Source organism: Colletotrichum jinshuiense, chromosome 3, assembly GCF_051148585.1.
Source record: "Colletotrichum jinshuiense chromosome 3, complete sequence".
NCBI classification, from domain to species: domain Eukaryota; kingdom Fungi; phylum Ascomycota; class Sordariomycetes; order Glomerellales; family Glomerellaceae; genus Colletotrichum; species Colletotrichum jinshuiense.
The window spans coordinates 2,995,373-3,020,437 of NC_139310.1; the positions used below are offsets into that span (position 1 = coordinate 2,995,373).

Sequence of the window (25,065 nt, forward strand, 5' to 3'; positions counted from 1 at the left end):
CTCAGAGCCGCAGGCGGGTATTTTTTTATTGTTGTTGTTGTTTGCTTGCTCTGGGACCCTGGCCCAATCTGATGATCCTGAAAACTAAACACGAGCTGGAAAGTGCGTGTATTTTATCCACTACAGTGAATTCCCATCGTCAAACTTCCCCGTGTGACATTGCCCTTCTTTCTACTCGATCGAGCTCACCACCTCCTGCCTTCATTCCATCTCCTCTTGCATCTAACGTCAATCACTTCCCGTGTCTTCTACCAACGTCTCGCGTGAATGGGATAACCCAGAACAGAACTTGCCAGCTTCACCTGATACAAAATCTCTCATTGACACCAGTAAGCGCCCGCTTGCGCACCTTCCTTCGCGCTCATCACTAACATCCATCTCAGGCTACACCTCTAAAACCGACTACAATAATTTCACCTCATGCCTACATAGCCATGAAGAAGCACAAGGCCGTTGACCCCAGCCGCGTCCAACTGCCCGTCGCGCCGGATAATGTGATCACACTCGTCAAGGACAGCGACGGAGCATCCTCTCTCACAGCCATCTCCATAGACTCGGACTCGGACACTAGCAGCACCATCACATTGGTCGACCTCTTCCCCGATCTAGCAGTAATCGACAGCGGCGAACCCGACAACAACGCCGATAACACCTCTGGCGATTCCACCAGTGCTATCAGCTCTGAGGGGAGCAGCAGCGATCAATCAGCCCAGAGCACAGGCATTGATAGCAGTCAGGTCTGCCTCAAACATTCGGGCCACGCCAAGAACCTCAAGAAAAGCAAAAACAAAAGAGGCAGAGCTTCGGACACGGACAGCGAGTCAGGTACCGAGGCGGAGACGTCGTCTGCCGACACGAGCACGAGCGGGAGACGGTCCGAAGCTGCTTTATCTGAAGCCAACAGCGAGGCAGGCATGGCGGAATCGACAACGTCTGGGGAGACATCTTCGAACGAGTATAGCACCACTAGCGATGCGTCGTCCGAGGGTGGAGGCGCTTCGTCCAGCGCACAGTCATCTGACCCGGGAAATTGGACACCGTCGGAGGATGCACTCATCATCAGCATGAAAGAAGGCGGTGAGACCTGGGCCTCAATCGGAAACGCCATCAACAGGGGTAAGAACGAGGTCAAGAAGCGGTGGCATGTGGTCAAGGCGAACGCTGCGAACTCAACCGAGTCAGGAGGCGATACACACACCGACAAGAGCCAAGACGATGAGAAGAAGAGCGACGACAAGCCTAAGACCAAAGCAGAGAGGAAAGCCGACAGGAAAGCTGAGAAGCAAAAGAGCAAAGGGGAACCCGACGAGAAGCCAGAGGAGGTGAAAAGACCAGAACCCAAGCAGAAAGAAGCCAAAAAGAAGAAGAACAAGAAGAAGCAAAAGGCCGCTGAAGAAACCACACCGAAGACGCCCACCTCGGACTCCAACGACGACGCACCCAGCTCGTCCTACCACGACCGCCTCAACCTCCTCCGCGACACCTCCTCGGCATCCGAGTCCGCGTCCTCCGCTACCAGCGGCGACGCCGCCGACTCGCCGGGCTACTACGAGCGAGAGCTCGCACGCCAGGAGCGCTATATCCGTCACCACGTCCATCCAGCTCTGTACCCCTTCACCGCGACCTCACCCGCCGCGACGCCGAGGTTCGCCACCCCGTCCGCGGATCGCAGGCCGCCCAGCCCGGCGGACAAGCGACAGCGCCGCGACGACGCCATCCTCGCTGCCGTGGTATCACGGAGGGAGGCGACCAAGTGGCTCGAGATGCAGGCCAACTTTTACAACGTCACGGGGCGGATGGTGCCGCTGCACCTCATCAAGGCGCGGTGCGAGGCCGAGGAGGACCGCGGGAAGGTGGCGGGAGTGAGAAACTGGGCGGATTCGGTGGCGGGAAGCGAGGAGCTGCTGGATCCGAACGAGGGGGCGGATGTCCCCGACGATGCTCTCGTCGGGGACGAGGACTGACGACCGGGCGTTTCCTCCCTTCCCCAGTCTCCTAAAGTCTGGGTGGGGTTGACGCATAACGATGAACGACGAACGACACGACGCTTTGGGAATTTGGGTGAAGGGGGTGTTAGTACCTCCGTGTCGCCCGGCGAGATCATGATCATGACTGGGCCCGAGACTGTTGCTCTCTTGGAGGGGGGAAAACCACGGGAACACAAAAGAATGGGCGACTTGGGGGTGGGGAAGGATAGATTTGCATTTTGGTTCGGGTACCACGGGTTTTTTACCATTGGGCATCGGGATTTTCTCTAAAAGTCTAGTTTTTCCCAAATGGTCGATTTGCGATGAGGGGGAATGGGTTCGTTCCTCTGGAGTTCCGGGTCAGGAGTTGTGGGCATCGCAACAGCGAATGGAATGGAATACCCTCTTTCACCCCCTTCTTATGGCTATAATACCTGAACTGGAACAATGGTTTCTTCCACAGCTGCGGCGTGCCTTGCACCGACACATTGTAGAGAAGGTTGGTGATATTTTTCAACTCCCGGAGAACAAAAGTACAATCCACCACCCACCGCGCAGCACGGGGTATCAATGGAATCAACTATTACAACAGACGAACCGTCACGCGTGACAGTCCGGAACCCCCTTCAGAGCAATGGCACCCGCCCGTGCCCGCCGTATCCAAGATTTATAAGTACAAGTTGGAGCCTCAGAAATCACCAAGAGCTCGCTATGCTATTATGTGTAGCCCAATGCGCCGCTAAAAATGCTGCCTGGAAGGGACAGAAAGTATTATGCCGGGAAAAGTGGGATCGTCTTTTTCAACGAATCATCCCAACTCCGTCGTAGAACAGCCCCGTGGCTGGTGACTTTTGGTAAGAGCCGGAAATTTGTACATCGAAGTCTGAAGTCACGAGGATCAAGCTCGTTTATGAGACCAAAACTCCGCGGATGTGCGATGGCAGCCTTTGTGCCTTTGAATTGGGCGTCTTTGTTTGTCGCCTTTTTTATTATTTTTATTAGCAAGATGTCTTCCGTGAGGCATTAAAAGCGTCATCTTCATTGACACCCTCCAGCCACTTGCTTGGACCAAACCGTTAGTCCGACGCAAGAGGGATAATGTATAACTTTAGTGATAAGGGTGAATTCGACGCCGTGATGGTGAGTGTCCGTTCAAATAGGATTCTCCATGCCGGGTGCCATGGTGGTCCCTGGCGGTGCAGCCGGGCTAGGGCTGGCTCCTTGGCTCCCGGGGGTGTTGTTGCTGGAACCCAAACCTCGCTTCATCATTTTCCCCAAGACGGTGACCAGCTCGCAGGCATCGGAAAACATATCATCGTCCATGCCCTCCGTCGCCTCGTAGACCTCCGAGATGGTGTCTTTGGCAAGCTTGCGACTCCTGTCGGTGTCGTGTACACAATCATAAAGGAATGCGGCATACTCCGTCTTCGCAGAGAGTCGCAAGGAGTGTGAGCCCCAGAGATGTTGGTCAGCCAAAGCGATGGCTTCCTGGAAATACTTGTGGGCCTCGGGGAGGAAGTCCCTGGAGGGCTCGAGAAAGGCGGCTGGAGGGTCTGAGCTGCTTCGGGGAGCAAACCCTGGTGGAGGGTTTACCGGGCCACCTTCGAGGGCGTGCGTGGGCTGTATTGAACCTTGTGACGAGTTCCATTCCTCTCTTGCGATGCCCTTTCCTTTGTCGAGTTTTAGCGGAGTAAATCCGGCCATGGTGTCCGGGGTCGAGATACCTATGGTAGAAACGGCAGGTTTGTTGTGGAACAGAACGAATATGTGGTAAAATGATGCCCGCAATTTGTACGCCAACACCCGAAGCTCTGTGTGATTGCCCACCATGGGGATGACATACTGCTGGAGCATGACTAGGCCCTCCCGGGAAAGCCAAATGATGTGGAAGACGAGATCGAGAGACTGAGGGGTACGGGCGGCATCGGGTCGGTGCTGTTTCTTCGCTGTAACGAGCTTCTCTGCCAGGCTGAGAGAGAGTCCGAGTATCTTGTAGAGCATCGAGGACAACAGAGGGTTGTCCGTCTCAACAGTTTTAGCCCACTTGCCGAGGAACTTCTGATCTACCTCGGAGGAAGCCATTGAGGTGAGTACGATGCGATATCGTGTACGAGATAGCCGGAAGGAGATTGTGTCCGTCAGTGCCAGATGATGTCGTCGATGTGTCAATCGTAGTGAATCTGAGATGAGGCAAGCGATTGACCGAATGTCAACGGAAGACCTTCGTGACTCTTCTGGGCGCTGAACGAGAAAGGCGAGCAGCGACTGGGAACGATGAGTGCCACGCGGCTAATAAGAAAAATATGAGCCGGAGTGGGAATGATGAGTGCGAAATAAGCTCAGGAGCCTGAGTGACGGTGACGGGCCTGCTCAGCAATGAAAAATCCGGGTTGGGTCGTTGATGATGTTGTGTTTGACCTAATTACGAGACTGGTTTAGGTCAATACGGGCAAACGGGGCACCAAGTAAGATATTGGGAGGAATACTCACGGGTATAATACATTACAGTGAGTATTAAGTGAGGGAACCAATTGGGGGAGACGGATGTGAGCTGCTCGGCACAAATGGCGACTAGCAAAACGACAGAATGGACTGAGGCTGAGGTGAGGAGACGACTACGGGGCGGCCTATTCTCGCAGATGGCATTGCGACGTCGGTTGTCAATCGGGCGAGTTGTCGTCGAGAGGGCCTTTTTCGAAGGCAATTGCAAGTGAGCCGGAGGCGTCAATTGGACTGCGAGGGCAATCCCTGGAAGAATGAACGAGCGTCAGAGGCAAAGCCGTGTAGGGAAGAAGGCGGTGAGAATAAGCGTGGCTGCGGGGGTCGGATTATAAGAGCCAGCAGCCTTCAATACGGGGGCAGTAATAGAGAAAGTAGGCAAAGAGGGAATTACACGGCCAGCAGCAGTTGCGGTCGTCGAATTGGGGTGGGACGAGGCGCTGTGATCGAGTTTTAATTATGAGGGCATCTCGAGTGCGGCCGAGGACGAGTCGAGAATCAGCAGCGGCGCAGGCAAGTGAGTTTTGGATATGGGTTCAGGCGATGTAATGTAATGTAAGGTAATGTAGGTAGCTGCAGGTTATATGTGCCCTAAAGGAGAGTTGCAGACACAGACGCAGGAGGGACTGGGGCGTGTGGTGGTATTGTGCATGAACGAGTGTGGGCCTCTGCGAGAGAGCAGCTGCGGTCTGGCCGTGGAGCCTGGAAGCCGAGGCCGGCTGGGAATAGAGGCGCTTTCTGGGTACCGACACAGGTGGACGGAGGGATGGGCCCAGCGAGTGGTTGCGATAGGGCGTGGGTGTACGTACGGATACGGATACTTGGGTTGGGTCTCGATGAGATGAGATGAGATGAGATGAAGTGGGAGCAGCGGCGGCGGTCGCAAGTGATGTCGTACAGGGACGGAAAACAGCGAATTAAGTCGGGCGTTGTAGGTTGGGTGGAGGGGGCCAGATGCTGCAAGATGAGTTGTCCAAATGGCTCTCGGGAAACGACACGCGCCGCGCGCACCGTGTCAACGGGGGAGTAAATTGATGTGGGAGGGGGGATAAGCTGAGCACAAGCGTCAAGAGCAAAGGTTAGATTGGGAGAAAATGGAGGAATTGATCGAAGATAGATACGAATATAGTAGCCAGTGGCATCAGCTTGGAAAGGCCGGGGGCTGGGAAAGACAGCAAAGCCAAAGGGAAGATGAGATAGATGGACAGAGGAAGGAGGGAAGTAACTAAGTACCTTGGAATTGAGGCCCAGCAATCAATGACTGGCGAGGTAATCGTAAGGGAGGCTACTAAGAAGAGGAAGAAGAAACGCCAAAAAGTTTGCCTGGAGCTGGAGCTTGGACTGGGAAGAGCTAGCTGTAACTGGGACTGGAGCTGGAGCTGGAGCTGGAGCTGCACGGAATAAAGACAAGGCTAGCACGTCGGCAGCAAGCACAGGCACCGTTTCCCGCCGACTGGGACGGGGACACGGGGGGTAAGGAAGGTGCGCTAAAATGGGACCCTGGGGCCCGCTTCTGGTGGCATCGCCCCAGGCCCCCAGCATGATGGTAGAGACACCACCAAGGTGGGAGTGAAGACGGAATCCTTCCTTGTCCCTTGCCCGCTCTCACGTCCACCGTCGGCATATGCCCATTTCCAGGCCACTCCCCGTGCTGGTATCTTCTCGTTCGTCCATCATGTTTGCCCATCCGCAGCCGCCCATCGCCACCTGCCATCTCATCTTTCCCACATGACTGCTCCACGATCTGCTTCATCCGAACCTTTTAGATGCTTTGGAGGAGCGTTGACGCCGAGACACCAGAACGCGGCGCCCTTCGTTTTGACGCGCGGGACCACGCCCGAGACAAGCCGACAGCCGATGTAGAAGCCATCGGCCATAGAACAACGGGCTTGACATAGAGTAAGCAGACTAGGCGATTCTGCCTCGAGCCATCATTAGGATACTCGCGATCATGGCGACAACGGCGACAATGGCCATACTCCAAATTCCATGCGCAATCAGTTTCAAGAAGCTCATCCAAAGCTCCCTCCCTCCCTCTCATGCAGGACCGAGACACGGGAGCTGCCATCTCGCTTGACGCCCACAAGGACGCCTCGGTTGCTGACATGTTTCCTTCTCTATCCGTGTCAAACATGTCTCTGCCATCAATCTGAAAGTCGCCATGCGCCCACACAGACGGACGCACGCACTGCACTCTCATGGCCCGCAGCCAACGAACTGATGTCGTTCATATGCCCCCCCAGGAAAGCCTAGCTTTCTTTGGCCGTGCTCTTACAATGATTGACGCCTGCCTACTATTCGAGTGGCGTGAGGGGTCCGATGTCAACTGTCGAGCATCTGTCCCGTCGTCCTCGAGCATCAAACGGATACCCCGTGCGACAGTCACCCTGGTCTGTCTGGGGGTTTCAGAACACCCAGCCCACCTTCCGAAACAAACGCTGCTTAAAAAGCGTGGTGTATTCACCGATGCAGGTTGCACAAGTGGCTTGTACGAGGACAAGTGGATGGAATGGCACAAGTCGTCCGTCGTGGAATAATTTGTGCTCCTCGGTACTCCCGCGAAACCGATACGTACCGCTTGAGTGGCCCGCCTAATTCCTGGAAGTGGCCCCTGTTTCGCGGCGACCCGGTACCGTACTAGTCCTCTCCTGTTCTAGCGCAGAACACACTCTGATCTGGCCAACGGGAGGCGGCGTGCTTTCTCAAAGCAGGGAAGACGTTCTTTTGCGCTCAACTCTCTGCATCCCAGCCACCTCATTTTCGCTTCCACTGAGCTCTCGAGTCCCTCTGATCTCAGGCGCGATCGCCAACGTCCTGCACGGGTCTCCTGAAGGCCCAATGGTGCCAGCGCATCACTCAATTGCCTCGACACGCCCAACAATTGCACGTCCTAACACCATCTCACCAAGAAAACAGTCTTGTTGCTACGCCACGCCAGCGCACCGGCGCCCGACGAAGCTCTTTCATTCGCATGCCCGAGGGAGGGCCAGCAGGGCTCACTAGCTTACCCAGGTGCTCCCACGTCGATTCGAAGAGTTCCTTGGGACATTCATTCATGCGTTGTGGTGAATCAAACCGGCCTACGATCCACTGTCTGCCAGCCTCCCTCCCGCTTGGCCGTCATATATGCGGCCATCCCCCTCCCATCCCATCCCAGCCGAAATGATTCTTCGCTGGATGACGCCCCTCCTTGTTGGATTCCCGGCAACCCTCGTTGTTTGAACTTGAAGCACGACCTGACGTCCGCAGGAGTGGGCAGTGGCCACAAACAGGTACTCTTGAAACTGGCGGTGAGGAGCCGTGTACCGGATGCTTGCGGCTCTGTCCCTTCCGTCATCATGCCTACGACAGCACGAACGATTTCTTGCCTCTTGATGGATCCTCCTCCGTCCTACTTGGTTCGTCCTGCCAGGATGTGGTTGTTTTACCAAGAAACGCTGCGAAGACATTGAGCGAGGGCTGACATGTGGACCGGGTGATTCCCGGGCATTGACGACAACCAGCCTGCCTTCGCATTGCAGCTCGCTGACACGACTACATGTATGCTTGCCATTGATGTAGCCGTCAAGGTCGCAGCACAGACGCATCCTTCGGCATGCGTTGTCAACGCAAGTGAAGCGGCCATACTTTCCACCAGCCCCAACGTCGTGCTCCGCCACTGTCCTGTGCTACCCGTGATCCCGTCATCTCATTGATTCGTAGTCGACCTTGGCCCAGACAACTATCTCCCGTCATACGGCGGGACCGAGATCAAGGACTGCAGCCCTATCTATCACAATCGAGCCCAGCGCTGGATGAGATTTCCCTTGAAGCCGGTCGAGCAACCTCCTCGCCCCTCGGTCGAGTCAACTTGCACACCACTACCCGAACTATCCGAAGACGTCACGGCGCCGTCGGGCAAGTCATGGCCTGCGCGTTCGTGAACCATTCCAACACCAATGTCAGCCGTCAGGCCCAGGATGCTGGATGAACGGTATGCGAAGTAGATACCCTCCTGGCAGGCCATATACTTTCAAAACGAACGCAAGCCCGGCCGGCTCCAGAACAAATGTCTTGGTTCCTGGCCAAGTCAACCACCGTTTGTCCCGGAGCGGGACGATGCAGCTTCCGGCACTGCACCAGACTGCAAGCTGTCGGCGCTTCGGTATGGCACGCATCCCATTGGGTTGTCTCGTGTCCCCCGACGCCGGCTCGAGTGCCGCAAGGGGAGATGGCTTTCGACAGCTTCTCAAACGGCGCTGCCGGTAGGGTCGAAGTGACGCCGCATCCTCCTCTCTACTTGGTGCCCAACAAGAACAACGGATCTGACCGAAAAGCATGCCAGAAAGATGCTACAAATACAGGCCGTTTGGCCAGCGTCTTTCGACTCGAAGCCGTAGATGATTCTCTAAGTACCTTCTTTCAGCGGCATACTTACATTCGTTTCTTACGTCCTGATTGCTTCCCCTTATCCTTTTGGGAACACGGCCTCTCTGTCCAACATCACGAGCTGAGCACATCCAATCTTTTCTATCCATTACGAGCATATCATACCTCATACTCGGGCCGAGTGACATGATATAACCGGCAATACCAACTGGGGCAACTGTATATTCCTAGACATTACGAAGCCTCTCAATAAACAAGAGCCAGCTTTGGGGCACAGTCTTCTCGTCCGTGAACCCCAACTGCGCTTTTCCAACACTCTTTTGCTTCACAGCACATCACATCACATCCCACCACAAAGTTGCCTCCAGCCTTCTCGCCCGCCAACGTCGTCCGGCCCTGGTCCAAACATGTGCCAGTACTACGCCCACGCCTTCACGTGCAAGCACCACTCCTTCACCTTTGCCCGCTTCTGTCAGCCCGCCAGCCTCATCCAGAAGCCCTGCGCCAAACGCCAGGTCTGGCAGACCATCCGCCTCGACGACGCCTGCGAGGAGTGCTTGACCTGGTTCCCCGACCGCTATCCCTGCCGTCGTCCGCGATACCAGTGACCCGACTCCGAGAACGTCCCTGGCCGGACCAGCAGCCGCGCGCTCATGACCGTTCGGGCGTCGAGCTGGGGAGCCCAGCGGCCACGATGACAGCAACAACAACCTTTTGTCCTTTTTTTTTTTCTGTTTCTTTTTGTATTTCTTTTGGTGTTGCGCTTATCTTGGGCAACAGGGAAACTCGGAGCGGCCTGGATGGCTCTCCGACCTCTAGACGGATATTGGACGGGGTGTTCTGGCGTCTTGGGAGCGAGGGGGGACGTCGCCTTCACGGCGGAATCAAAGCAAGCTGGCCTAGCAGTTCCCACCGCGCATGGCGTCGCAAGACTCTCACGAGGATTCTCACCGCCACCCCCATCGCCCTCGCGCAACCACGACGGGTGGTGATCATCTCGTGCTTTTGAAGTGTTGTGATTATGAAACCCGACCTGGCGGATGGTTACAAACTTTCCCATCTAGAGCATAGGCGAGGCGGAGGAAGGGGTACCCAACGGGGGGAGGCGCGGATTAGCAGCGCGGGGTCATCCAGTCGAGGCGGCGGTAAACAAATGCAAACAGGGCACTGTAAACTAGTAAGCTACATCGCATCAGACTGCCTCCGGGATATGTACTCGAGCGAGGTTGAAAGATTGGCTTTGCCGAGGACCCGTCGGCTGAGGGATGTCTAGTCTTGTGTACGATAATCAGTGTAGTCTGTCGAGAATGGCTTTGGAATGGGAGAAAAGACGGACCAGGGAATGACGCAGAGAAACATCCGTCTCCATGCTCGCCACAATCAATGCTGTTCTCTTGATGCATTTCCCGAAAGGATCGTGCTTCAGCTCGCAAGAGTATGGAGGGTACGTCGAGTAGCCAGCCACGCCCGAGGTGAACGTACCAGATTGAAAAGGAAAATCAAAGCTCAAACGCTGGCTAGGCGAACCAGCCTCGGCCTCATCGTGAGGTGGCGCAGAGGGGTGATGCGGTGGGCTGCACATAGGCCGTGTCCGTCACCATAGGACTTGAACATATCATGCAGAAATGTGGAATCTTATAATTCTGTCGTCGCCCTTTGACAGGGGAAGATCATCTCGACTATATATATATATATAGCTAAAAGGGTAGAATTCGAGTAAAATCCCAACTCCGTTGTCGATCCTGGGTATATAAAAAGAAGAAAAAGAGGGGGAAAAAAGGGAAAAAAGAAGTAGGCCTTCCGTTAAAAATCAACCACTGCTCGAAACATGCGACTTCCCGCTGTTTTTTTGTTCCCCTTTATATCCACGACGGAATATTCATACGGGCATGCGTGACAGACGCCGGTTTCCGTCGCCGGCTGCCAATGTGAAGAGACTCCCCGGTCTCGCCCTCGGCCAGATCCTCGAAATGCTGATGCCCAACCGTGATGAGTTTGATTATATTCCCGAAACCAACCGCCACTGACGCCGTGCCCACCTTGACCATCGGGCCCAGTTCGGAGATGATGAGGTGGGACCCCATCTCGTAGTCCGAGTAAAGCGGCGTCGTCTCATACATCTCCTCTGTCCCCATTTGCGAAGCCACCCAGACCTCCCAGTTGTCCTGAGATTTGCTGGGCCGCTTGTCTTGCCGTTGGTATATCCTGCGCCGGAGGCCCCCGGTGGACGTCGGAGACGACTCGCCACTGCTCGATCCACCGTCGTTGACTTCTTTCCGGACACCCACAAGGAAACCATTGGGCAATGCCTCCCACGTGCCCGGATTGCGGATTTGACGCTTCGACTCGATCGTGTCGGGCCATATGCTGCAGCTGCGACTGGGCGGAAGGTTCGCGTTGCGAAAGCAAATGACATCCCCTTCCTCCTTACATGAATAGGTTTGGATGATGCAGTCGCCCGATTGCGCATGGTTGTATGCGATACCAAACGACACAAGACCGACCGATCCACACTGGGGTTTCCGTCGCGAGGAGTGAAAACATCTCAACGAGCGGGGTTGAATAGGCTCGGTCTGGAACGTGTGAAGAAGGCTGTTGGTTTTTGCGTCGACAAGATCCACTGTTTGGGACCTGGCTATCAGGAACGAACCGAGGGCCGAGAGCGGCACGACCTGATGCGCGTCTCGGTCTTCAACAGAGTGAATATCGAGGCTTTGCGAATCCCAAGTGTCGTCTTCCTGGTGGGTTGCGACGTGAATACAGCCTTTTCTCGATGCTGTCAATATTGACAGCTGGGAGGCACCGTGCGGTGCGATCTTCTGCACAAGTGGCCGAACCGAGATCAAGGGGCTCTTGCATATCGTGAATTCCATGGGCTCTCTCATCCCGGGAATAACCTGGGTCATCGTGCCGTTCCTTCGCACAACGACAAGCGGGCTCGCAAAGTCAGCAGTCGGAGTGCCGAAGAAGAACCCTTCGGGCTTCTGACCATGCAGTTCAACCGGGACCGATTGACCCCAACGGTGCTCTACCAGGTTCCATAGAAAGACCTTGCGAGAAGACAACAAGGCCAGCCAGGTTGACGTCTTGTCCACAGCAATTGCCAGAATCGGGAAGGGGTTTCCGGGGGTCGGCTCAATGTCAGCCAATGAGTAGTCCCTCCCCGACCGGACATCCCAGACCCGGACCGCGCGATCAAGGCCAACTGAAATGACATGCCCATCGTAGGAAGAAGACATGAGGACAACGTCCAGAGAGTGGGCTTCTGGTAAAGAATCAATCGCCAAGAGTGGTTGGTCGCCAATATCGTCGTTGCGCCTCGATTCGGCATCACTTCCCCACAGAAGATAGTTCATGAGAAGACGCACGGCAGAGAGGATGAACAGTACAGTAACGAGGAAGTGCTTCAGGTGATGGTCGATGAAGTCGTACAGAGCCGGCAACAGCGGACGTTCAGGGACGCGGGGTGTGCGGTCGGCGCCATTGAGGACGAACACCAGAGGATCATATACCCGAGCAATGTAGCTGTGAGACTTTGGCTTGATGACGTTGATGACCTCACGGGCGCTTTCGTGGTCTTGGAGGCGGAGCCAAGATGTTGGGCTTCGTGCTTGGTGGATATCGACAAGCAACGAGCTTTTCGACTGAGTGAAGTTGACAGTGTCTCTGGAAACCCTGAATAACCCGCGTAGGAGCCGGATGAAGGTGTGGTTTTCGAAGAAATGCCACTGAGCAATCAGAACAAAGGTGATCATGATGACGGTGCCAGCGATGCGGGTAGACAGGGCGATTTTGCCCTGTAGCATTGCCTCCAGCCAGCTCCTCTTGAGCGGCCGCTCCTGCCCGTATTTGTTGTTCTTCAGTGAGGCTTTGGCAAGGGCGTCACTAAGCTCTGTTCGACGCACGTCAACGCTGAGGACCGCCAAGAAAAAGGTAGATAGGTAGAAGAAATCGAAGACAATAGAGACGGCCACAAAAGTGCAAAACGCGGACACGCCGGGGGAGACCATCTTGGACAGGCCCCAGAGAATGAGCACGTTCTGTGCCGAACTAGCCAGCGCAACATGTGCTGTTTCTCCGAATGCGCGGCTAATTCGACTGCTCGTGGTGTTTTCCGAGGGAGTCGTAATGACGGCGTTGATGAGCCTGAAAATGTTCTCGAGGCTCATGGAGAGGACCACGACGGGATATGCCGCTTGCGGTATCCCTGACAGATCGACCCGGAAGATGGCGCATACCGTAAAACTGGACATGATGGAGACGACAATCTGCGCGAAGACGGTGACCATTAACCCGAACTTGGACTTGACCGCTCTCAACTTGGAGAGGCTGAACAGGAAGTAGAGCGACGCCAAGCCGTATGCGAGGGCCAAAATGACCGTGTCTTGCATGGAGATGGGCATGAACTGGAACTCGTACAACTGGCTGGACATGCTTTTGCCGTCGGCAGGATAGGCGGTCCACTTATCCTTCATGCGTGCAGCAAGTGCCTCGGCCTTTCTCTCCCATTGGCGACCAACCGGGGAATCCCGCAGGTGAATCAAAGTGATGACGAGAGCATCGGCAGCCAGGAGCTTCCGGTCCTCGAAATGCTTCCCACTGAAGACAATGGAATGCCTCAGGGTGACGTTGACTGACGTCGGCTGGGTTTTCCTCGCATTCACAGTAGAAACTATATCCGAGTCTTCCAATATATGCTCCGCCGAGCATGCCCAGTACTGGAGGGGCGAGTGGAAGAACCACGACTGGTTGGTGAGTCCGTTGATGACATGAAATGCATCCCGGTCTTGAGGGGCAAGATCTGCGTGCGGGTCGTGGAGACGAAGGGCCGTGACGGGCCGCCGTGGATCAAAGTCTTTGGTGGGACCTAGCAGTTCGTCCTGCAAGTCGAGGGCGCCGAGCAAGATGTCGCGATCCAAAGCCTTCATGTAGCTGCCATGAACCCAGATGGAGCGCATTATAACGTCGGATTCCGTACTGTTCTCCTTGAGCGGCTGCGCAGCAGTCCACACATGATGGGGCAGGTTGGAGGCGCCATTGCTCAAGTCGGAGGTGTACAGGTAAGGAAACGGGTATATAAGGATCGCGGCGACGGCAACGGAGATGATGAGGGTCGTCACGACGTGTCTCGCAGCATATCTTCCGTATCGCGCAAAGGTTCGGCGGAGAGGGTGATTCGGGGCAAGGGCAGGAGCTTCCGTCGTTCTGGGGGCAAGTAAGTCAGTGCATGCACGTAAATGCGGCCGAGCCGGTACGAGCGGCATCGACCGCAACGTTGAGGAGAAGAAGTGTGTCCCATACCCTCGTAAAGGATACAACAGGTACCAAATCATCTGCGGCGACGATTGCAAGTGGACTTGCAGCGGCTACAGCAGAAGAGGCAGATGGTGTTGCAGGAACGGACGCGGCTCAGTCGAAAGGGCGACCCATCCAGTGTTAGACTGCACGGGATACTGTTGTCGGGGGCCTGCAAGAGGTGCCGGTCGCACTCATGATTCGGCTGAACGGTCGTGAGCTAGGTAAGGCGGCTTGAATGATCGAACATGGAGAAGGGCCGGGGGATAGCTGGTTCGGGGAGCGGACGGAACGAATGATTATGGAGGGTGGAAGCTTTTGAAATCAATGCGCTTGAGGTGGGGTTGGTTATGGGCGGCTCAGGAGGTTGTGTGGTAGAAGACGGCAATGGGACGTGGTCCGTCGGGTCCACGTCCGTCGGACGATCGGGTGTCGGGAGAGTTGCGTAGTGGAACGACGGCGGCGGGCACCTTGCGATGGGGCCAGAACAGGGGCAGGCCAAGTCTAGTTTGTTAGGCGGCGGCGCTGGTTCGGAGCAAAGACTTGGAGGACCATGTAGGAAACGTGTTAGTCGCAGGAGGATGGACAAGTCAATTGGGCCAAAAACACGCTGGCCGGAACACCGATGATTATCTCTGCTCGTTGTGGTGCGATGCGATGCAGGCGGTGCAATCTTGGTCGAAACGAGGAGGGATGCGGAGAATAATATGCTGCCAAGAACGAGACAGGTTTCTAGGCGAACCCCGAGTTGGCAAGGCGGGAGAAAAGCGCAGGCGTTTGGGGGAAAGGGGAGGGGGGAAGAGGAAAAAAAAAAAAGAAGGCCGATGCGCCCTTTGGCAGGCGATGGGAGGTAAGGCGATGGATGGAACGGGGAGGGGGGTTGAGGTAGCGGGAGCTGTAGACCTGACAAGAGACGAGACAAGGTGAAGGTATGATGTGAGTTTGCGGTCGTGGTTGCAAGTGTGCCCTGCAGATAGAGTGTGTGGCTGCTGGCTGCTGCACACAATACCGCACTTCAAGTCCAGTAGCGGTGATGCCTCAGGTCAGGCCACAGTAGTGCAGTAGGGTAGCCGGGTGCTTGTGGGAGGTGGAACCTGCCGATGGCCATGGCGTATGGTGGCAGCATTTGTCGGGGAACATGGGACGACTACCCTTCGAGGGGAGTATGGACGTCAGCAAGACCTGGGACCCTTGTAGCGCGCCAAAGAGATTCTCCTGGTCCAGAAAGACGGGCTGGGGCCGGTCTGGGAGAGGTGACACAACCTTACGCGGCGACTTGCTCTGGGGACTCGGGAGTTGACGGGGCTTGGGAATGGAAGATGGCTTTCCCTTCGACCCATGGAGCGCGCAAGAGCGCCACTGAGCAGCTAAGCCCAGGGGGCGGTTTTGGCGTCGTCACCAAGCTGGAGACGTCCCGGTCGCATCGCATGCCCAAGCGTGCCTGATAGGAGGATTGTTCACTAAAACCAAGCCCCCTTCAGCTGTAAGCTGGCCGCTAACGTCTGCCAGCCTTTGGAGGCTAGTGAGACAGCCAAAGGCCCTGAGAAGACTTCTTCCAATGTAAATGCAACAGGAGCAGTAGCAACGGCCAACCCCTCGGTCTCTCTTAACCACACAAGCACCCACCAAGGGATGCGATGATAGCAAACCATGATAATAAAACAAGGACAGGGATGGTGGCGTGCCCGGCAGCCAAAGGAAACAGGGCCCAAAGGAGACGAGATTAAAAATAACGAAAGAAAAAAAAATCATCCAGACCAAACAGATTCCATGCGCTTGGAAGGAAAGGAAAAAAAATAAGGTTGGGGTTGGAGGGGTAGTTTGGGAATATCCTATTTTGGGGTAAAGCCAAAACAGAGAGCTTGGGGAATCCTGAGATGAATGCGAAGCTTGGGACAGGGAAGTAGGTGCTTCAACTCTCTCTGCTCTCCTCTACACGACACGCACACCCCTCAAACGGTGGCCCCCAATGGCTGATGGTTGATGTCTCCCGAGGAGACTGAAGCTTCGAGCTAGTTGTCCAAAGGTGCCGATGATGTGCAAGTCTCAGACACCAAGCCTTGGCATGCTTTCCTGGGGACATTCCAGAAGCGAGGGAAAGAGAGACAAACACTGTCTTTGTTGTTGTTCGTTCGGTTCCCTCTGGAATGAACCCAGGTATCCTGGAGAGGGCGGCTCATCCTGGCATCCACGAGGTCCCGGCCATCATTCCATAGCCGGATGATTGAGAACGTGTGGTGGCTTTTTGGTGTGCGTGCGCCACGGCATATCGATGGACCAGGAACAAACAGGCCGTAGGAGGAGCATTGGCGCGCAGTTCTTGGCTGAGTCGCTGTATCTGAGTCGTGCCCCCTCCTTCGTGTCTTGGGATTGTCTGCTGTCTCGTCTTCGCTTGAAGTTAGGGTACCTGGAGGAAATAGGAAATATATGGAACCCTCTGAAGGGACCGGGCGTCTATGCATGTTGGATGTGTGCCTGCGTAAGTCAAGCTCTGCCCCCATTACCTTGCCGCATCTCGCAAGGTAGTCAGTCGGCTGGGGAAATCGAAAAGACAGGAGGGAGACCCAAGGGGGCGTCTCGTGTTGGCCCGAGTTCATCCACACCATGAATGCTGCCTCGGTCCTTGGGATCAAGATCATGTAACCCTGGGTTGGGTACTCTGCTGCACACGGTCAAGCAAAGCCGAAGCCATGTCTTGGCGTGTCATGTCTAGAGCTGTCGTCCTGCCATAGACGGACCGAACTGTTGGTGTAAAAGGGTAACGATACAAAAGATGGATTAACAGGGGGAGGGGCAAAACATGGAAATGAAAATAAAGACGAAAATGCTCGTTTGGAACCGAGGGCGCGATGGGCGCTGCGACAGGCCCAAGTTACCATCGTGGTTGTTTTGGAATGTGGGCAATCTGGCGGATTCGGCCAAGCATGTGTCGTGTGTAACGTGTCGCGTGGCGAACCCCGATCCGTGGCGGTGGCTTCACATTGCTGCTTTCGGCTCCTGGGTCGCCCACTTCATCGCCCATTGGGAGTTGGGGTGACTGTCATGAAATGCAAAATGATGAAGAAATACACCATTGACGAGGGTTCTCGCTGGTTGCTGGGTAGTCCGTTCCTTTAGGGTCATGTCGGGTGCTGTAGCGGAATGCCTGCGGGCATTGCGACTGGGAGTGGCCTTGTGTGTAAAAGGCGCGGCGGTGGTGTCCCGTCCTTGCTCAGCGTCGAGGTAAACCTCACGATGGAGAGAGTCGCCCGCCAGCACCAGCACAGGTTCGAGAAAAGGATGGGGGAAGGGGCGGCCATCATAAATACAAAAATCCCGCCCAGCTGCATGGTAAGCACTTGCTGCACCATCAGATCTGATCTACCTAATCTATAATTAATCCGATGGGCAATCTTGCAGAAAGAAACATAAAGCGCTTCCCACGGCCCATCGCCCACGGCAAGTGTGATTGCGGTGTGTTTGCTCGCTGCTCATAATCAGCCCACCTCATGCCAAAGTCAGCCCATTCGCAGTTGATTCCCACTCGCGCTGCCTCTCTGATTGGCTCCGCCCCGTCCCGTGCGGTTCGCACCACCCTCGTCTTCCCGTCCCACAGTCACCCCCTTGAGCTCTTCAGCACCCCAAGGGCCCAATGGCACCCTTGTGCTCGCGTGTTCCTCGGCGCGAGAGTTGCATTCTTTCTTTTGTCTCTTCTAGGGTCTTTTTTCTTCTCTTGGTTTCCGGGGTACGGCTGCCGTCTGCTTCTGTTTCGAGGCTCGCCAACACACGTGCTGGACGGCGCGAACCCATGCGATGGAGCATGTAGTCTGAGACTGTGGATGGCCCATCGCGAACACTGGAACCGTGTGACATCCCAAATCAGAGGTCACGATAGCTGGCTCATGCACAACTATTGATACTTGGAAACATATGTATATATATATTTATACCTAAAGAGACAGAGGGGGGGCCGAGAAAGCTGAAATAAATAGCTCCCTTTTCTTCACAATGCGATTGACACTTTGACGGCTGGTGAACCCGGACTCTCAGGTGGCCCGTCGCTGTACCTTTTTTATTTTTTATTTTTAAATCAGATATCCGAAAACCTCTTCTCATCGCACCCTGTCTTAGTCATGCCGCCACAACTCCACCCATTTTCATTCTCATCACCACAACACGTGTGACCGCCACAATATGTTGCAATCGGAGACCATGAACTCGGATGCCCCAGCGGTCCCAGGAGACCCTCTGGCCGAGCTCATCACCACTTACAACGAACTTAACAGTGCCTATATCGAAGAGCTGCACGAGGAGCCGAGCCCCCTCGAGTTCATGCGATATGTCGCCCGCAACACTCCATATATCGTCCGCGGCGCCGCTTCATCATGGCAATCGAATCAGACGTGGGACAAGGACTATTTGCTGCAGGCCTTCAAGGGCCAAACCGTCAACGTCGCCGTGACGCCGTTTGGGTCAGTGAGAAAATCTTCGCCCGTCCCGAGTGCTACGCACGCCCCTAGTCTTTCCCCTCATGGCCATCGACTTACATGATATGATATACACAGGAACGCCGATGCTCCAACTGAACATGATGACGGAGAGGTTGTCTTTGCAAAGCCTCACGAGGAGGACCAGGACTTCGAGGAGTTTCTTAACTACGTAATCAAACAAGAAAAGACCAAAGACACAAAATCAGAAGTCCGATATGCCCAGACTCGTGCGTCGCCCTCTTTTTCTCGGTTCTCTTACTTATACCACCCATGGCCTCAGCCTGGCTTGGCTTGTCCCTTCCCCCCCGTCATCCTCTATAATTCCAACCTCCCTCTCGATCCTGCCTCGACCCTGTCTCGAACCTCAAAAGCCTCTCATCTACTGTCCCCTCGCCAACTTATCACATCTCATACACACACCTATACACACAACTATTCGGATCATGAAACCTTGTCGCGGACCAACAGGCTAACACAGAACCCAAAGAAAACGACAACCTCCGCAACGAATACCTAGCCCTGTTCGCCCACGTCCCCCCCTCCATCCCCTTCGCCCGCATAGCCCTCGACCGCGACCCGGACGCCATAAACCTCTGGATCGGAAACTCCCGCTCCGTCACCGCTCTCCACAAGGACAACTATGAGAACATATACGTCCAGGTTCGCGGCCGCAAGCACTTCGTTCTCCTCCCGCCCCTCTGCCACCCCTGCGTCAACGAGCAGGCCCTCACGCCCGCGACATACTCCCGCCTAGGTGACGGCTTGCGCCTGGGACTTGACCGGGACGAGGACGGGGACGAGACCGCAGTCCAAAGCGGAGGAGACGAGGCCGCGCCGCCGGACGCTGTCCCCTTTGCGACGTGGGACCCGGACGCCCCGGGCGTCAACGCCACCCCGTACTCACAACTTGCCAAGCCTGTCCGAGTTACCTTGGAACCGGGCGACATGCTCTACCTCCCGGCCATGTGGTACCACAAGGTCTCACAGTCCTGCCCAGATGACGGAGAAGGATTCGTCTTGGCTGTCAATTATTGGTAAGTTTTGTCGCATGCAGATGTCGGCCCTTTATCCTTGTACGTCATCCAAGAACTAAGTATCGCGTTAGGTATGACATGGACTTCAGCGGGCCGTTATACCCGTTGAGCGCCTTTGTCAGGGATGTCAGTCTCCAGAAGCCTTCGACAACTTCAGCAACGCCCGCAACTTCAACCGCAGAAAAGGCAAGGTGAGGAGGGCTGAATGCCGCCTGAATATTAAATAGCCAGTCTTTCGCTGCTTGGTTGAGACTCATTTCAATCCTAGCGTCGAAACTCTCCACCATATATGTACATTGTGTGCGCATATACGCCCGGATTACCTAGAGAAGGTGAACTTGCTTTTTGCCACGGCCACTGTTGAAGGCCTCGCTTCTCCTCTCTATCTTCGTTCCTTCTTCTTCCACCAAATTTGGGGGCCAGTGCAAAGCTCTTCGCCTACCTGGCCCGGGAGATGGATCGAAAACCCCCTTCCCCAACATGAACGCCGGAAACCCGCATCTTTGCAAGTGAATCATGATACACTTTTTTCCACCGTGCCCCCGCACCAACTTTCATCTCCTTTCCCTTCCCTTCCCTTGGTTGCGATGCATATAGTATAAACGCAAAAGACGGATCCAAGTAGGTATGCGTCGAAGTGAAAAAAATGAGAGAAGGCGGATATGAATCAATCCACCATTGACCGCCCTCGCCAGGAAAAACTGTAGAAGTCGAGTCCCAACTCCCGCCAGCAGCCTCGGCCCTGGAAATACAAAGGGCGAATGCAAACGAAATGCCCGTCCACCAAAAACACCAGAAAGCATCGACAGAGATTAGTTGAGGAATCCCTTACACGCCGCGGTACCGCAAAGGCAGGGGATACGGTCCAGACTGCCAATCTCACGCTCGAATTTATAGTCGTACGTCAATTCCTCGTCTGGGGAAAAAATAATTAGCTCAAGTCCATATTGCAAAAATAGGGATGGGAGACAACATACGTTGAGCAATGTCTCGGAGGGCATAGATGACGATTCGCCTACTTCCGTCCACCTTGATGATCTTGGCAGTGCAGTTTGGCATGCAGCTGTGGTTGATGAAGCGGGCAATGCCGCCCTTCTTGGTGGCATCAATCACGGTGTTGTCGTCGATACGGAACAAGTAGCTGCTGCCCATGCCACTCTTGAGGTAGCGTTTCTCTCGGATCTCCGAGATTGACTGCCTAACCTGCTCTCCGACGTATTCGATGATCATATCGTCTTTGTTGATGTTCTCCTCCGTGTACAGACCCCAATTGTGGATGGCGGATCGAGCAAACCTGACAGGCTTCTTCCGCTTCTTAAGCTGGTTGAACTTGAAGGCGTCAGAGTCACCCGATATCTTCTTCTCATCCTGTAGTGCTGACACGTGTCGACGGTTGTTGGCTCGATTGGCTCTGGAGTTGCCTTTGGCGACAATCTTTTCTGCCACAGCGAGTCTGCTGGCCTCCACTGCAGCGTCTTTGCCGTCCTTCTTGTACCGCGCTTGACGTGCTTCCCGTGCCTTTTGGACCTTGATGTGATGAGGCAGGTATTTGGATTTTTCAGCGTTGAGGATCTTCTTGACACCTTCTGTTCGCGCAGATCCGGTAGAGTTGGGAACATAGTAGCCATCGATTCCCACGGCCTGGTCGACCGACCCGTTCGCAGAATTGAGCTCCCGTACACGATTGCGCCTCCATAGCCAAAGAAGCGGGTCTCCGAGGTCTGCACCAACAAACCTTTTTCTGAGTCTGGAGATGTCTGGGCTATCAGCTGCGGACAACGACAGCTCCTGCAAGGCCGAAATACTGAGTCTGAATTCGGCAGACAAATCGAGAGCCGGAGTAGGCGTCGTCGAAAACAAGTCCGGGTCTGCCCTTGCTGGCTTCGCCACTGGTTCCTCCTCCTCTTGCTTCTTCGCTGGCACCGTCTCGACCTCCTCCGGTAGAGGCTTGGTCGGGATCGGTTCTTCCTCCTCCACATCTGCTGGCTCTGGGACCTGCTGTTTCTTTAGCGCCTCCCGTTCCTCGAAGATCTGTTTCTTCGATTTCTTCTTCGATTTCTGTTTCTTGGATGGCCCTTTGGCAGTTGATAGTGCAGGAGTCTCAGAACGAGTCTCGCTCCGTGCATCGGCCAAGTCAACATCGGGGGTGGCCTCCTCCGAAATTTCGTGAACCGGCAGGTCAGGCTGGATGTTATCCAATGTTACACCAAATAGCTCTTCGTCGGATTTCTTCTGACGTTTCATTGCAGACTGTATCTCAAGCTCAAGTTTCCTCTTCTTTGTCGCGGTCAAGCCGTCACCAACAGCAAAGCTAGCCTCGGTCATGGAGTCTTCCTCTGCGGGACCCCACGAAGCAAAATCATCTTTGATATCATCATCCGTGCTCATGCGGCTGCGCGGTCGAGAATCAGGTTCCTCTGTGTCCCTTGCCACGGACTCTCTGATTTCGATTTCATCATCGGATTCTGCATCGCTGTCGTAGCTCTTGAGACGATGGTGTAGTGATCGGAACGCATTGCGGCCTTGCGACGCCCGCTTGCGCGAGAAAGGATCCGTGAAGCCATGATTACGTGCTCCCTGGGCAGTGGCTTTGGCTTTACGAATACGTGGCAGGGCTGATATCTCCAGACGACCAGTGCGGCGCTCGATGGGATCTGCCCCGGAATTCGGCGTGCTAACACCTGGACTCTCGTCGCCAGCATCGACGGTGACGGAGGGAATTGACCCAGCCGGATCTTCCAGGTTTAGCTTGCGTCGCTTTGCCACGTGATTTGCTGGGTTGAGGAAAGCAGTCAGAGTAGGGGCTGCAACCCGTGTCCGGATGTGCTTGATCAGATGCTCCGCCAACTCTCGGGTGACTACATCGCAAGCCTCCAGGACAGGGTCGAAGTTCTTGGCTCTTTGGCGCTTCTCCTCTTCAATATCTGCCTCCTCTTCACGACGATGACGGTCCTTATCCTCTCGTAATCGCAAATCGGTTCGGCGCTTCCGTTCTGGGCTAGGTGTCCGTCGTCGTGGTGGCGGGGCGGCAGGCTCGGAGTCTCGGCCAGTGGTAGGTGGAAGAGATAGTTGCATCACCATATTGTAGGTGAACAGGTCGGTGTGATTGGCGGCCCTATAGCATTTCATCGCTTCATTGCGACCATGATAGGAATTGGGAAACACGATATAATACCCCGTCCGGTCAATACGAATGTCCTCGAAGGCGAACGCCTTAAGTCGCTTCTTCATATGCGGGATTGTGGTGATCATAACGGGAACATGTTCGTGTGCGACGAAGATGTAGGGCTCGCCCGCGAGCTGCTTTGAGATGGCCTTATCTTCAACAGCGACATGCATCTTGGGTTGACTCGGGACCCACGCAGGTACACCGGCCACGGCCTGCCTGTGGGAAGACGGGCCCTTCGGTGCCATGGGCGGTGGCCCGGGGACCTTTTCGGACAATGTCGCTCGGGGACCGGTCGGCGGCGCCTTCGTGACCGAAGTATCTTGCGAGGCTCGGTCTTTCTGCAAAGCTCCCTCTAACATGCGACGGCTCTTCTTGCCTTCAGGGTCGTATTCCACTCGAATTTGGTTCGCCTCGATTCGCTGCCCATGCATGGACTTGACAGCCCGACGTGCTGCGTCAATTGCCTTTACTGGGGTGGGCCTAGACCGGCTGGGATGTGCATCCTTATAACGGAACGTTGCGAAGCCTAGGTAGCTGCCTGTCTCGGGATGCATCTTGTTGCTGCTCTCGGCGATGTCGCCAAATGTCGCAAAAGCCGCAGTAACCTTGGAGAAGGTAATCAAGGGATTGAAGCCAGTAACGACAATCTGCGTTGGCGGCCCTGGTCCCATGGATGTCTTGGGGTCGTAGGGATACGGCCTCAAGTTATAGGGCGATTGTCGCAAGCGAGACTTTGGGAGGTGAAAATCGGTATTGATGTACCCCAGCCGCCCGCCCTTTGCGAGGCGAGGGTCTGGAGGGGGAGCGTCATCTTCCTACTCGGTTTATTAGCCAAAGCTCGCACATAAAGATGACGCCCCCCCTCCACGGGGCGGGTATATTGTATTGTTACGTACCAATCCAAACTCCTTGTATATCGGCTTGGCATCTTTCTTGCCGTGCTTCGATAGGGTCCGGTCGTTAAAGGGATCATATGTGCACTTGAGGCCTTTTCGCGATCGTATGGGATCTCGCGCAGGAGTGCGCTCAATGGGAGGAGAGGGCTCGGGGAGTGAGCTATTCAGGCGGGATGCTGGGGTATTGTGAGAGGCCGGTGCCTCACCCCGATCGATGTTTTGTGCTTGCAGCATATTCGTCTTCGGCAGGCCAGCATTGCCCGAGTATGAGGGTGATTCAACGGAGGTAAGCGGCGTGCCGCTGGATGCAGGGATATGTGATGTGCCGTTGGGGAGAGCTTGTCGCGCGGACGTGCTGAAGATGGAAGAGCCAGTGCTTGCGTAGGAGCTCGCAGACCCGACGACGTTGAGTGTGTCTCCTATGGGCGACTCATGGCCATCGGTTGGCTGTTGCGAATTGTCGGAGAGTAGGCCATCAGCCCCGGCTGCTCTACTACCATTCGTTACGCTGGCCAAAGGGGTACCGCTGCTCTTTGGGCCGCCGAGCGAGCCACTTGTTGTATCTTGCGTCTTTGCCTTTGCTCTTTCTCGTTCGTTCGCTCTGTCCCTAGCTACTCGGGGGGCCGCAGGGAAGAACTGCGCGAAGCTCGCCGAAGATTGGCGGGTCATCGTGAGGTTGTTCTGCTTCTACCGCTCCCGCCTGCCACCAACCATCGTCTCTCGTGTGTCGGATGCTTCAAAAAACAGAGGTCATCGCCGGGAACAACAGCCGCAGAGACGTAGCGGGAGGAGGATGCGCGAAATCGAGATTCACGCGACCGGGGCGTAGCCACCGAGACGGGCAGTTGGCAAGGGGCAATAGCCCAACTGCGTCATCCAAGGAAGAATGATACCCAGTCGCAAAGGGATCAGCTTCGATGCAATCAATCAGCAAGGGTGAAGATGAGGTCGCGTTAGTCGTGCGCTGCGACCGACGAAGAGTGAGGCTGGAGAAAATATAGCAGTGAGGTCAGAAAGTTGGAGGTTGAAGAGTGTCCAAACTCTTTCAAGGATGCGGTTTAGCGGAGACCAGCCACGGAACAAGGCGAGGGAGAACACCGTTACGCATGGATGTTTGGATACGGTACCTGCGCCCAAGGTACTACTCAGCAAAATCCAGGAGCTGGGTACTTGGAGTGGAGTTTCGGCTCCCTCTGGCGACAGCTGGCACGTGACGCAGTCGCGTCGGGCCCGTCCACTTTCTCTTTTTTCGCGTCTTGTCAAGGAGATGAGCGACAGGGGCACCACAGAACCCGCCCAGTCCCTTGATAATGAGCCAATAGGATATCTCGTGTCCGTGAGATGAGAGAGACATTCCTTGTTTATCCT

At 55.2% G+C, this 25,065-nt stretch overlaps 6 protein-coding genes across 6 annotated transcripts; 3 read left to right on the forward strand and 3 right to left on the reverse strand.

Moving 5' to 3' along the window:
- Positions 1-434: 434 nt before the first annotated feature.
- On the forward strand, positions 435-1,964 carry EsH8_III_000834 (uncharacterized protein; the record flags this gene model as incomplete). The annotated part of the gene is made up of 1 exon (XM_083262559.1): positions 435-1,964. One exon carries the CDS (start codon positions 435-437, stop codon positions 1,962-1,964), a length of 1,530 nt encoding a protein of 509 aa, XP_083123046.1.
- A 1,155-nt stretch (positions 1,965-3,119) lies between these two features.
- EsH8_III_000835 (uncharacterized protein) lies at positions 3,120-4,049 on the reverse strand (the record flags this gene model as incomplete). Its single annotated transcript, XM_083262560.1, has 1 exon — positions 3,120-4,049. The coding sequence occupies one exon, from the start codon at positions 4,047-4,049 to the stop codon at positions 3,120-3,122; it is 930 nt and encodes a 309-aa protein (XP_083123047.1).
- Positions 4,050-9,241: 5,192 nt separating this feature from the next.
- EsH8_III_000836 (uncharacterized protein) lies at positions 9,242-9,442 on the forward strand (the record flags this gene model as incomplete). The annotated part of the gene is made up of 1 exon (XM_083262561.1): positions 9,242-9,442. The coding sequence occupies one exon, from the start codon at positions 9,242-9,244 to the stop codon at positions 9,440-9,442; it is 201 nt and encodes a 66-aa protein (XP_083123048.1).
- Positions 9,443-10,693: 1,251 nt separating this feature from the next.
- Positions 10,694-14,167, reverse strand: EsH8_III_000837 (sterol-sensing domain of SREBP cleavage-activation-domain-containing protein; the record flags this gene model as incomplete). The annotated part of the gene is made up of 2 exons (XM_083262562.1): positions 10,694-14,039; positions 14,136-14,167. 2 exons carry the CDS (start codon positions 14,165-14,167, stop codon positions 10,694-10,696), a joined length of 3,378 nt encoding a protein of 1,125 aa, XP_083123049.1.
- Positions 14,168-18,302: 4,135 nt separating this feature from the next.
- Positions 18,303-19,827, forward strand: EsH8_III_000838 (cupin-like domain-containing protein; the record flags this gene model as incomplete). The annotated part of the gene is made up of 4 exons (XM_083262563.1): positions 18,303-18,580; positions 18,674-18,825; positions 19,086-19,632; positions 19,704-19,827. The coding sequence occupies 4 exons, from the start codon at positions 18,303-18,305 to the stop codon at positions 19,825-19,827; spliced, it is 1,101 nt and encodes a 366-aa protein (XP_083123050.1).
- Positions 19,828-20,444: 617 nt separating this feature from the next.
- EsH8_III_000839 (histone methyltransferase SET1) lies at positions 20,445-24,366 on the reverse strand (the record flags this gene model as incomplete). The annotated part of the gene is made up of 3 exons (XM_083262564.1): positions 20,445-20,548; positions 20,610-23,616; positions 23,698-24,366. The coding sequence occupies 3 exons, from the start codon at positions 24,364-24,366 to the stop codon at positions 20,445-20,447; spliced, it is 3,780 nt and encodes a 1,259-aa protein (XP_083123051.1).
- Positions 24,367-25,065: the final 699 nt, after the last annotated feature.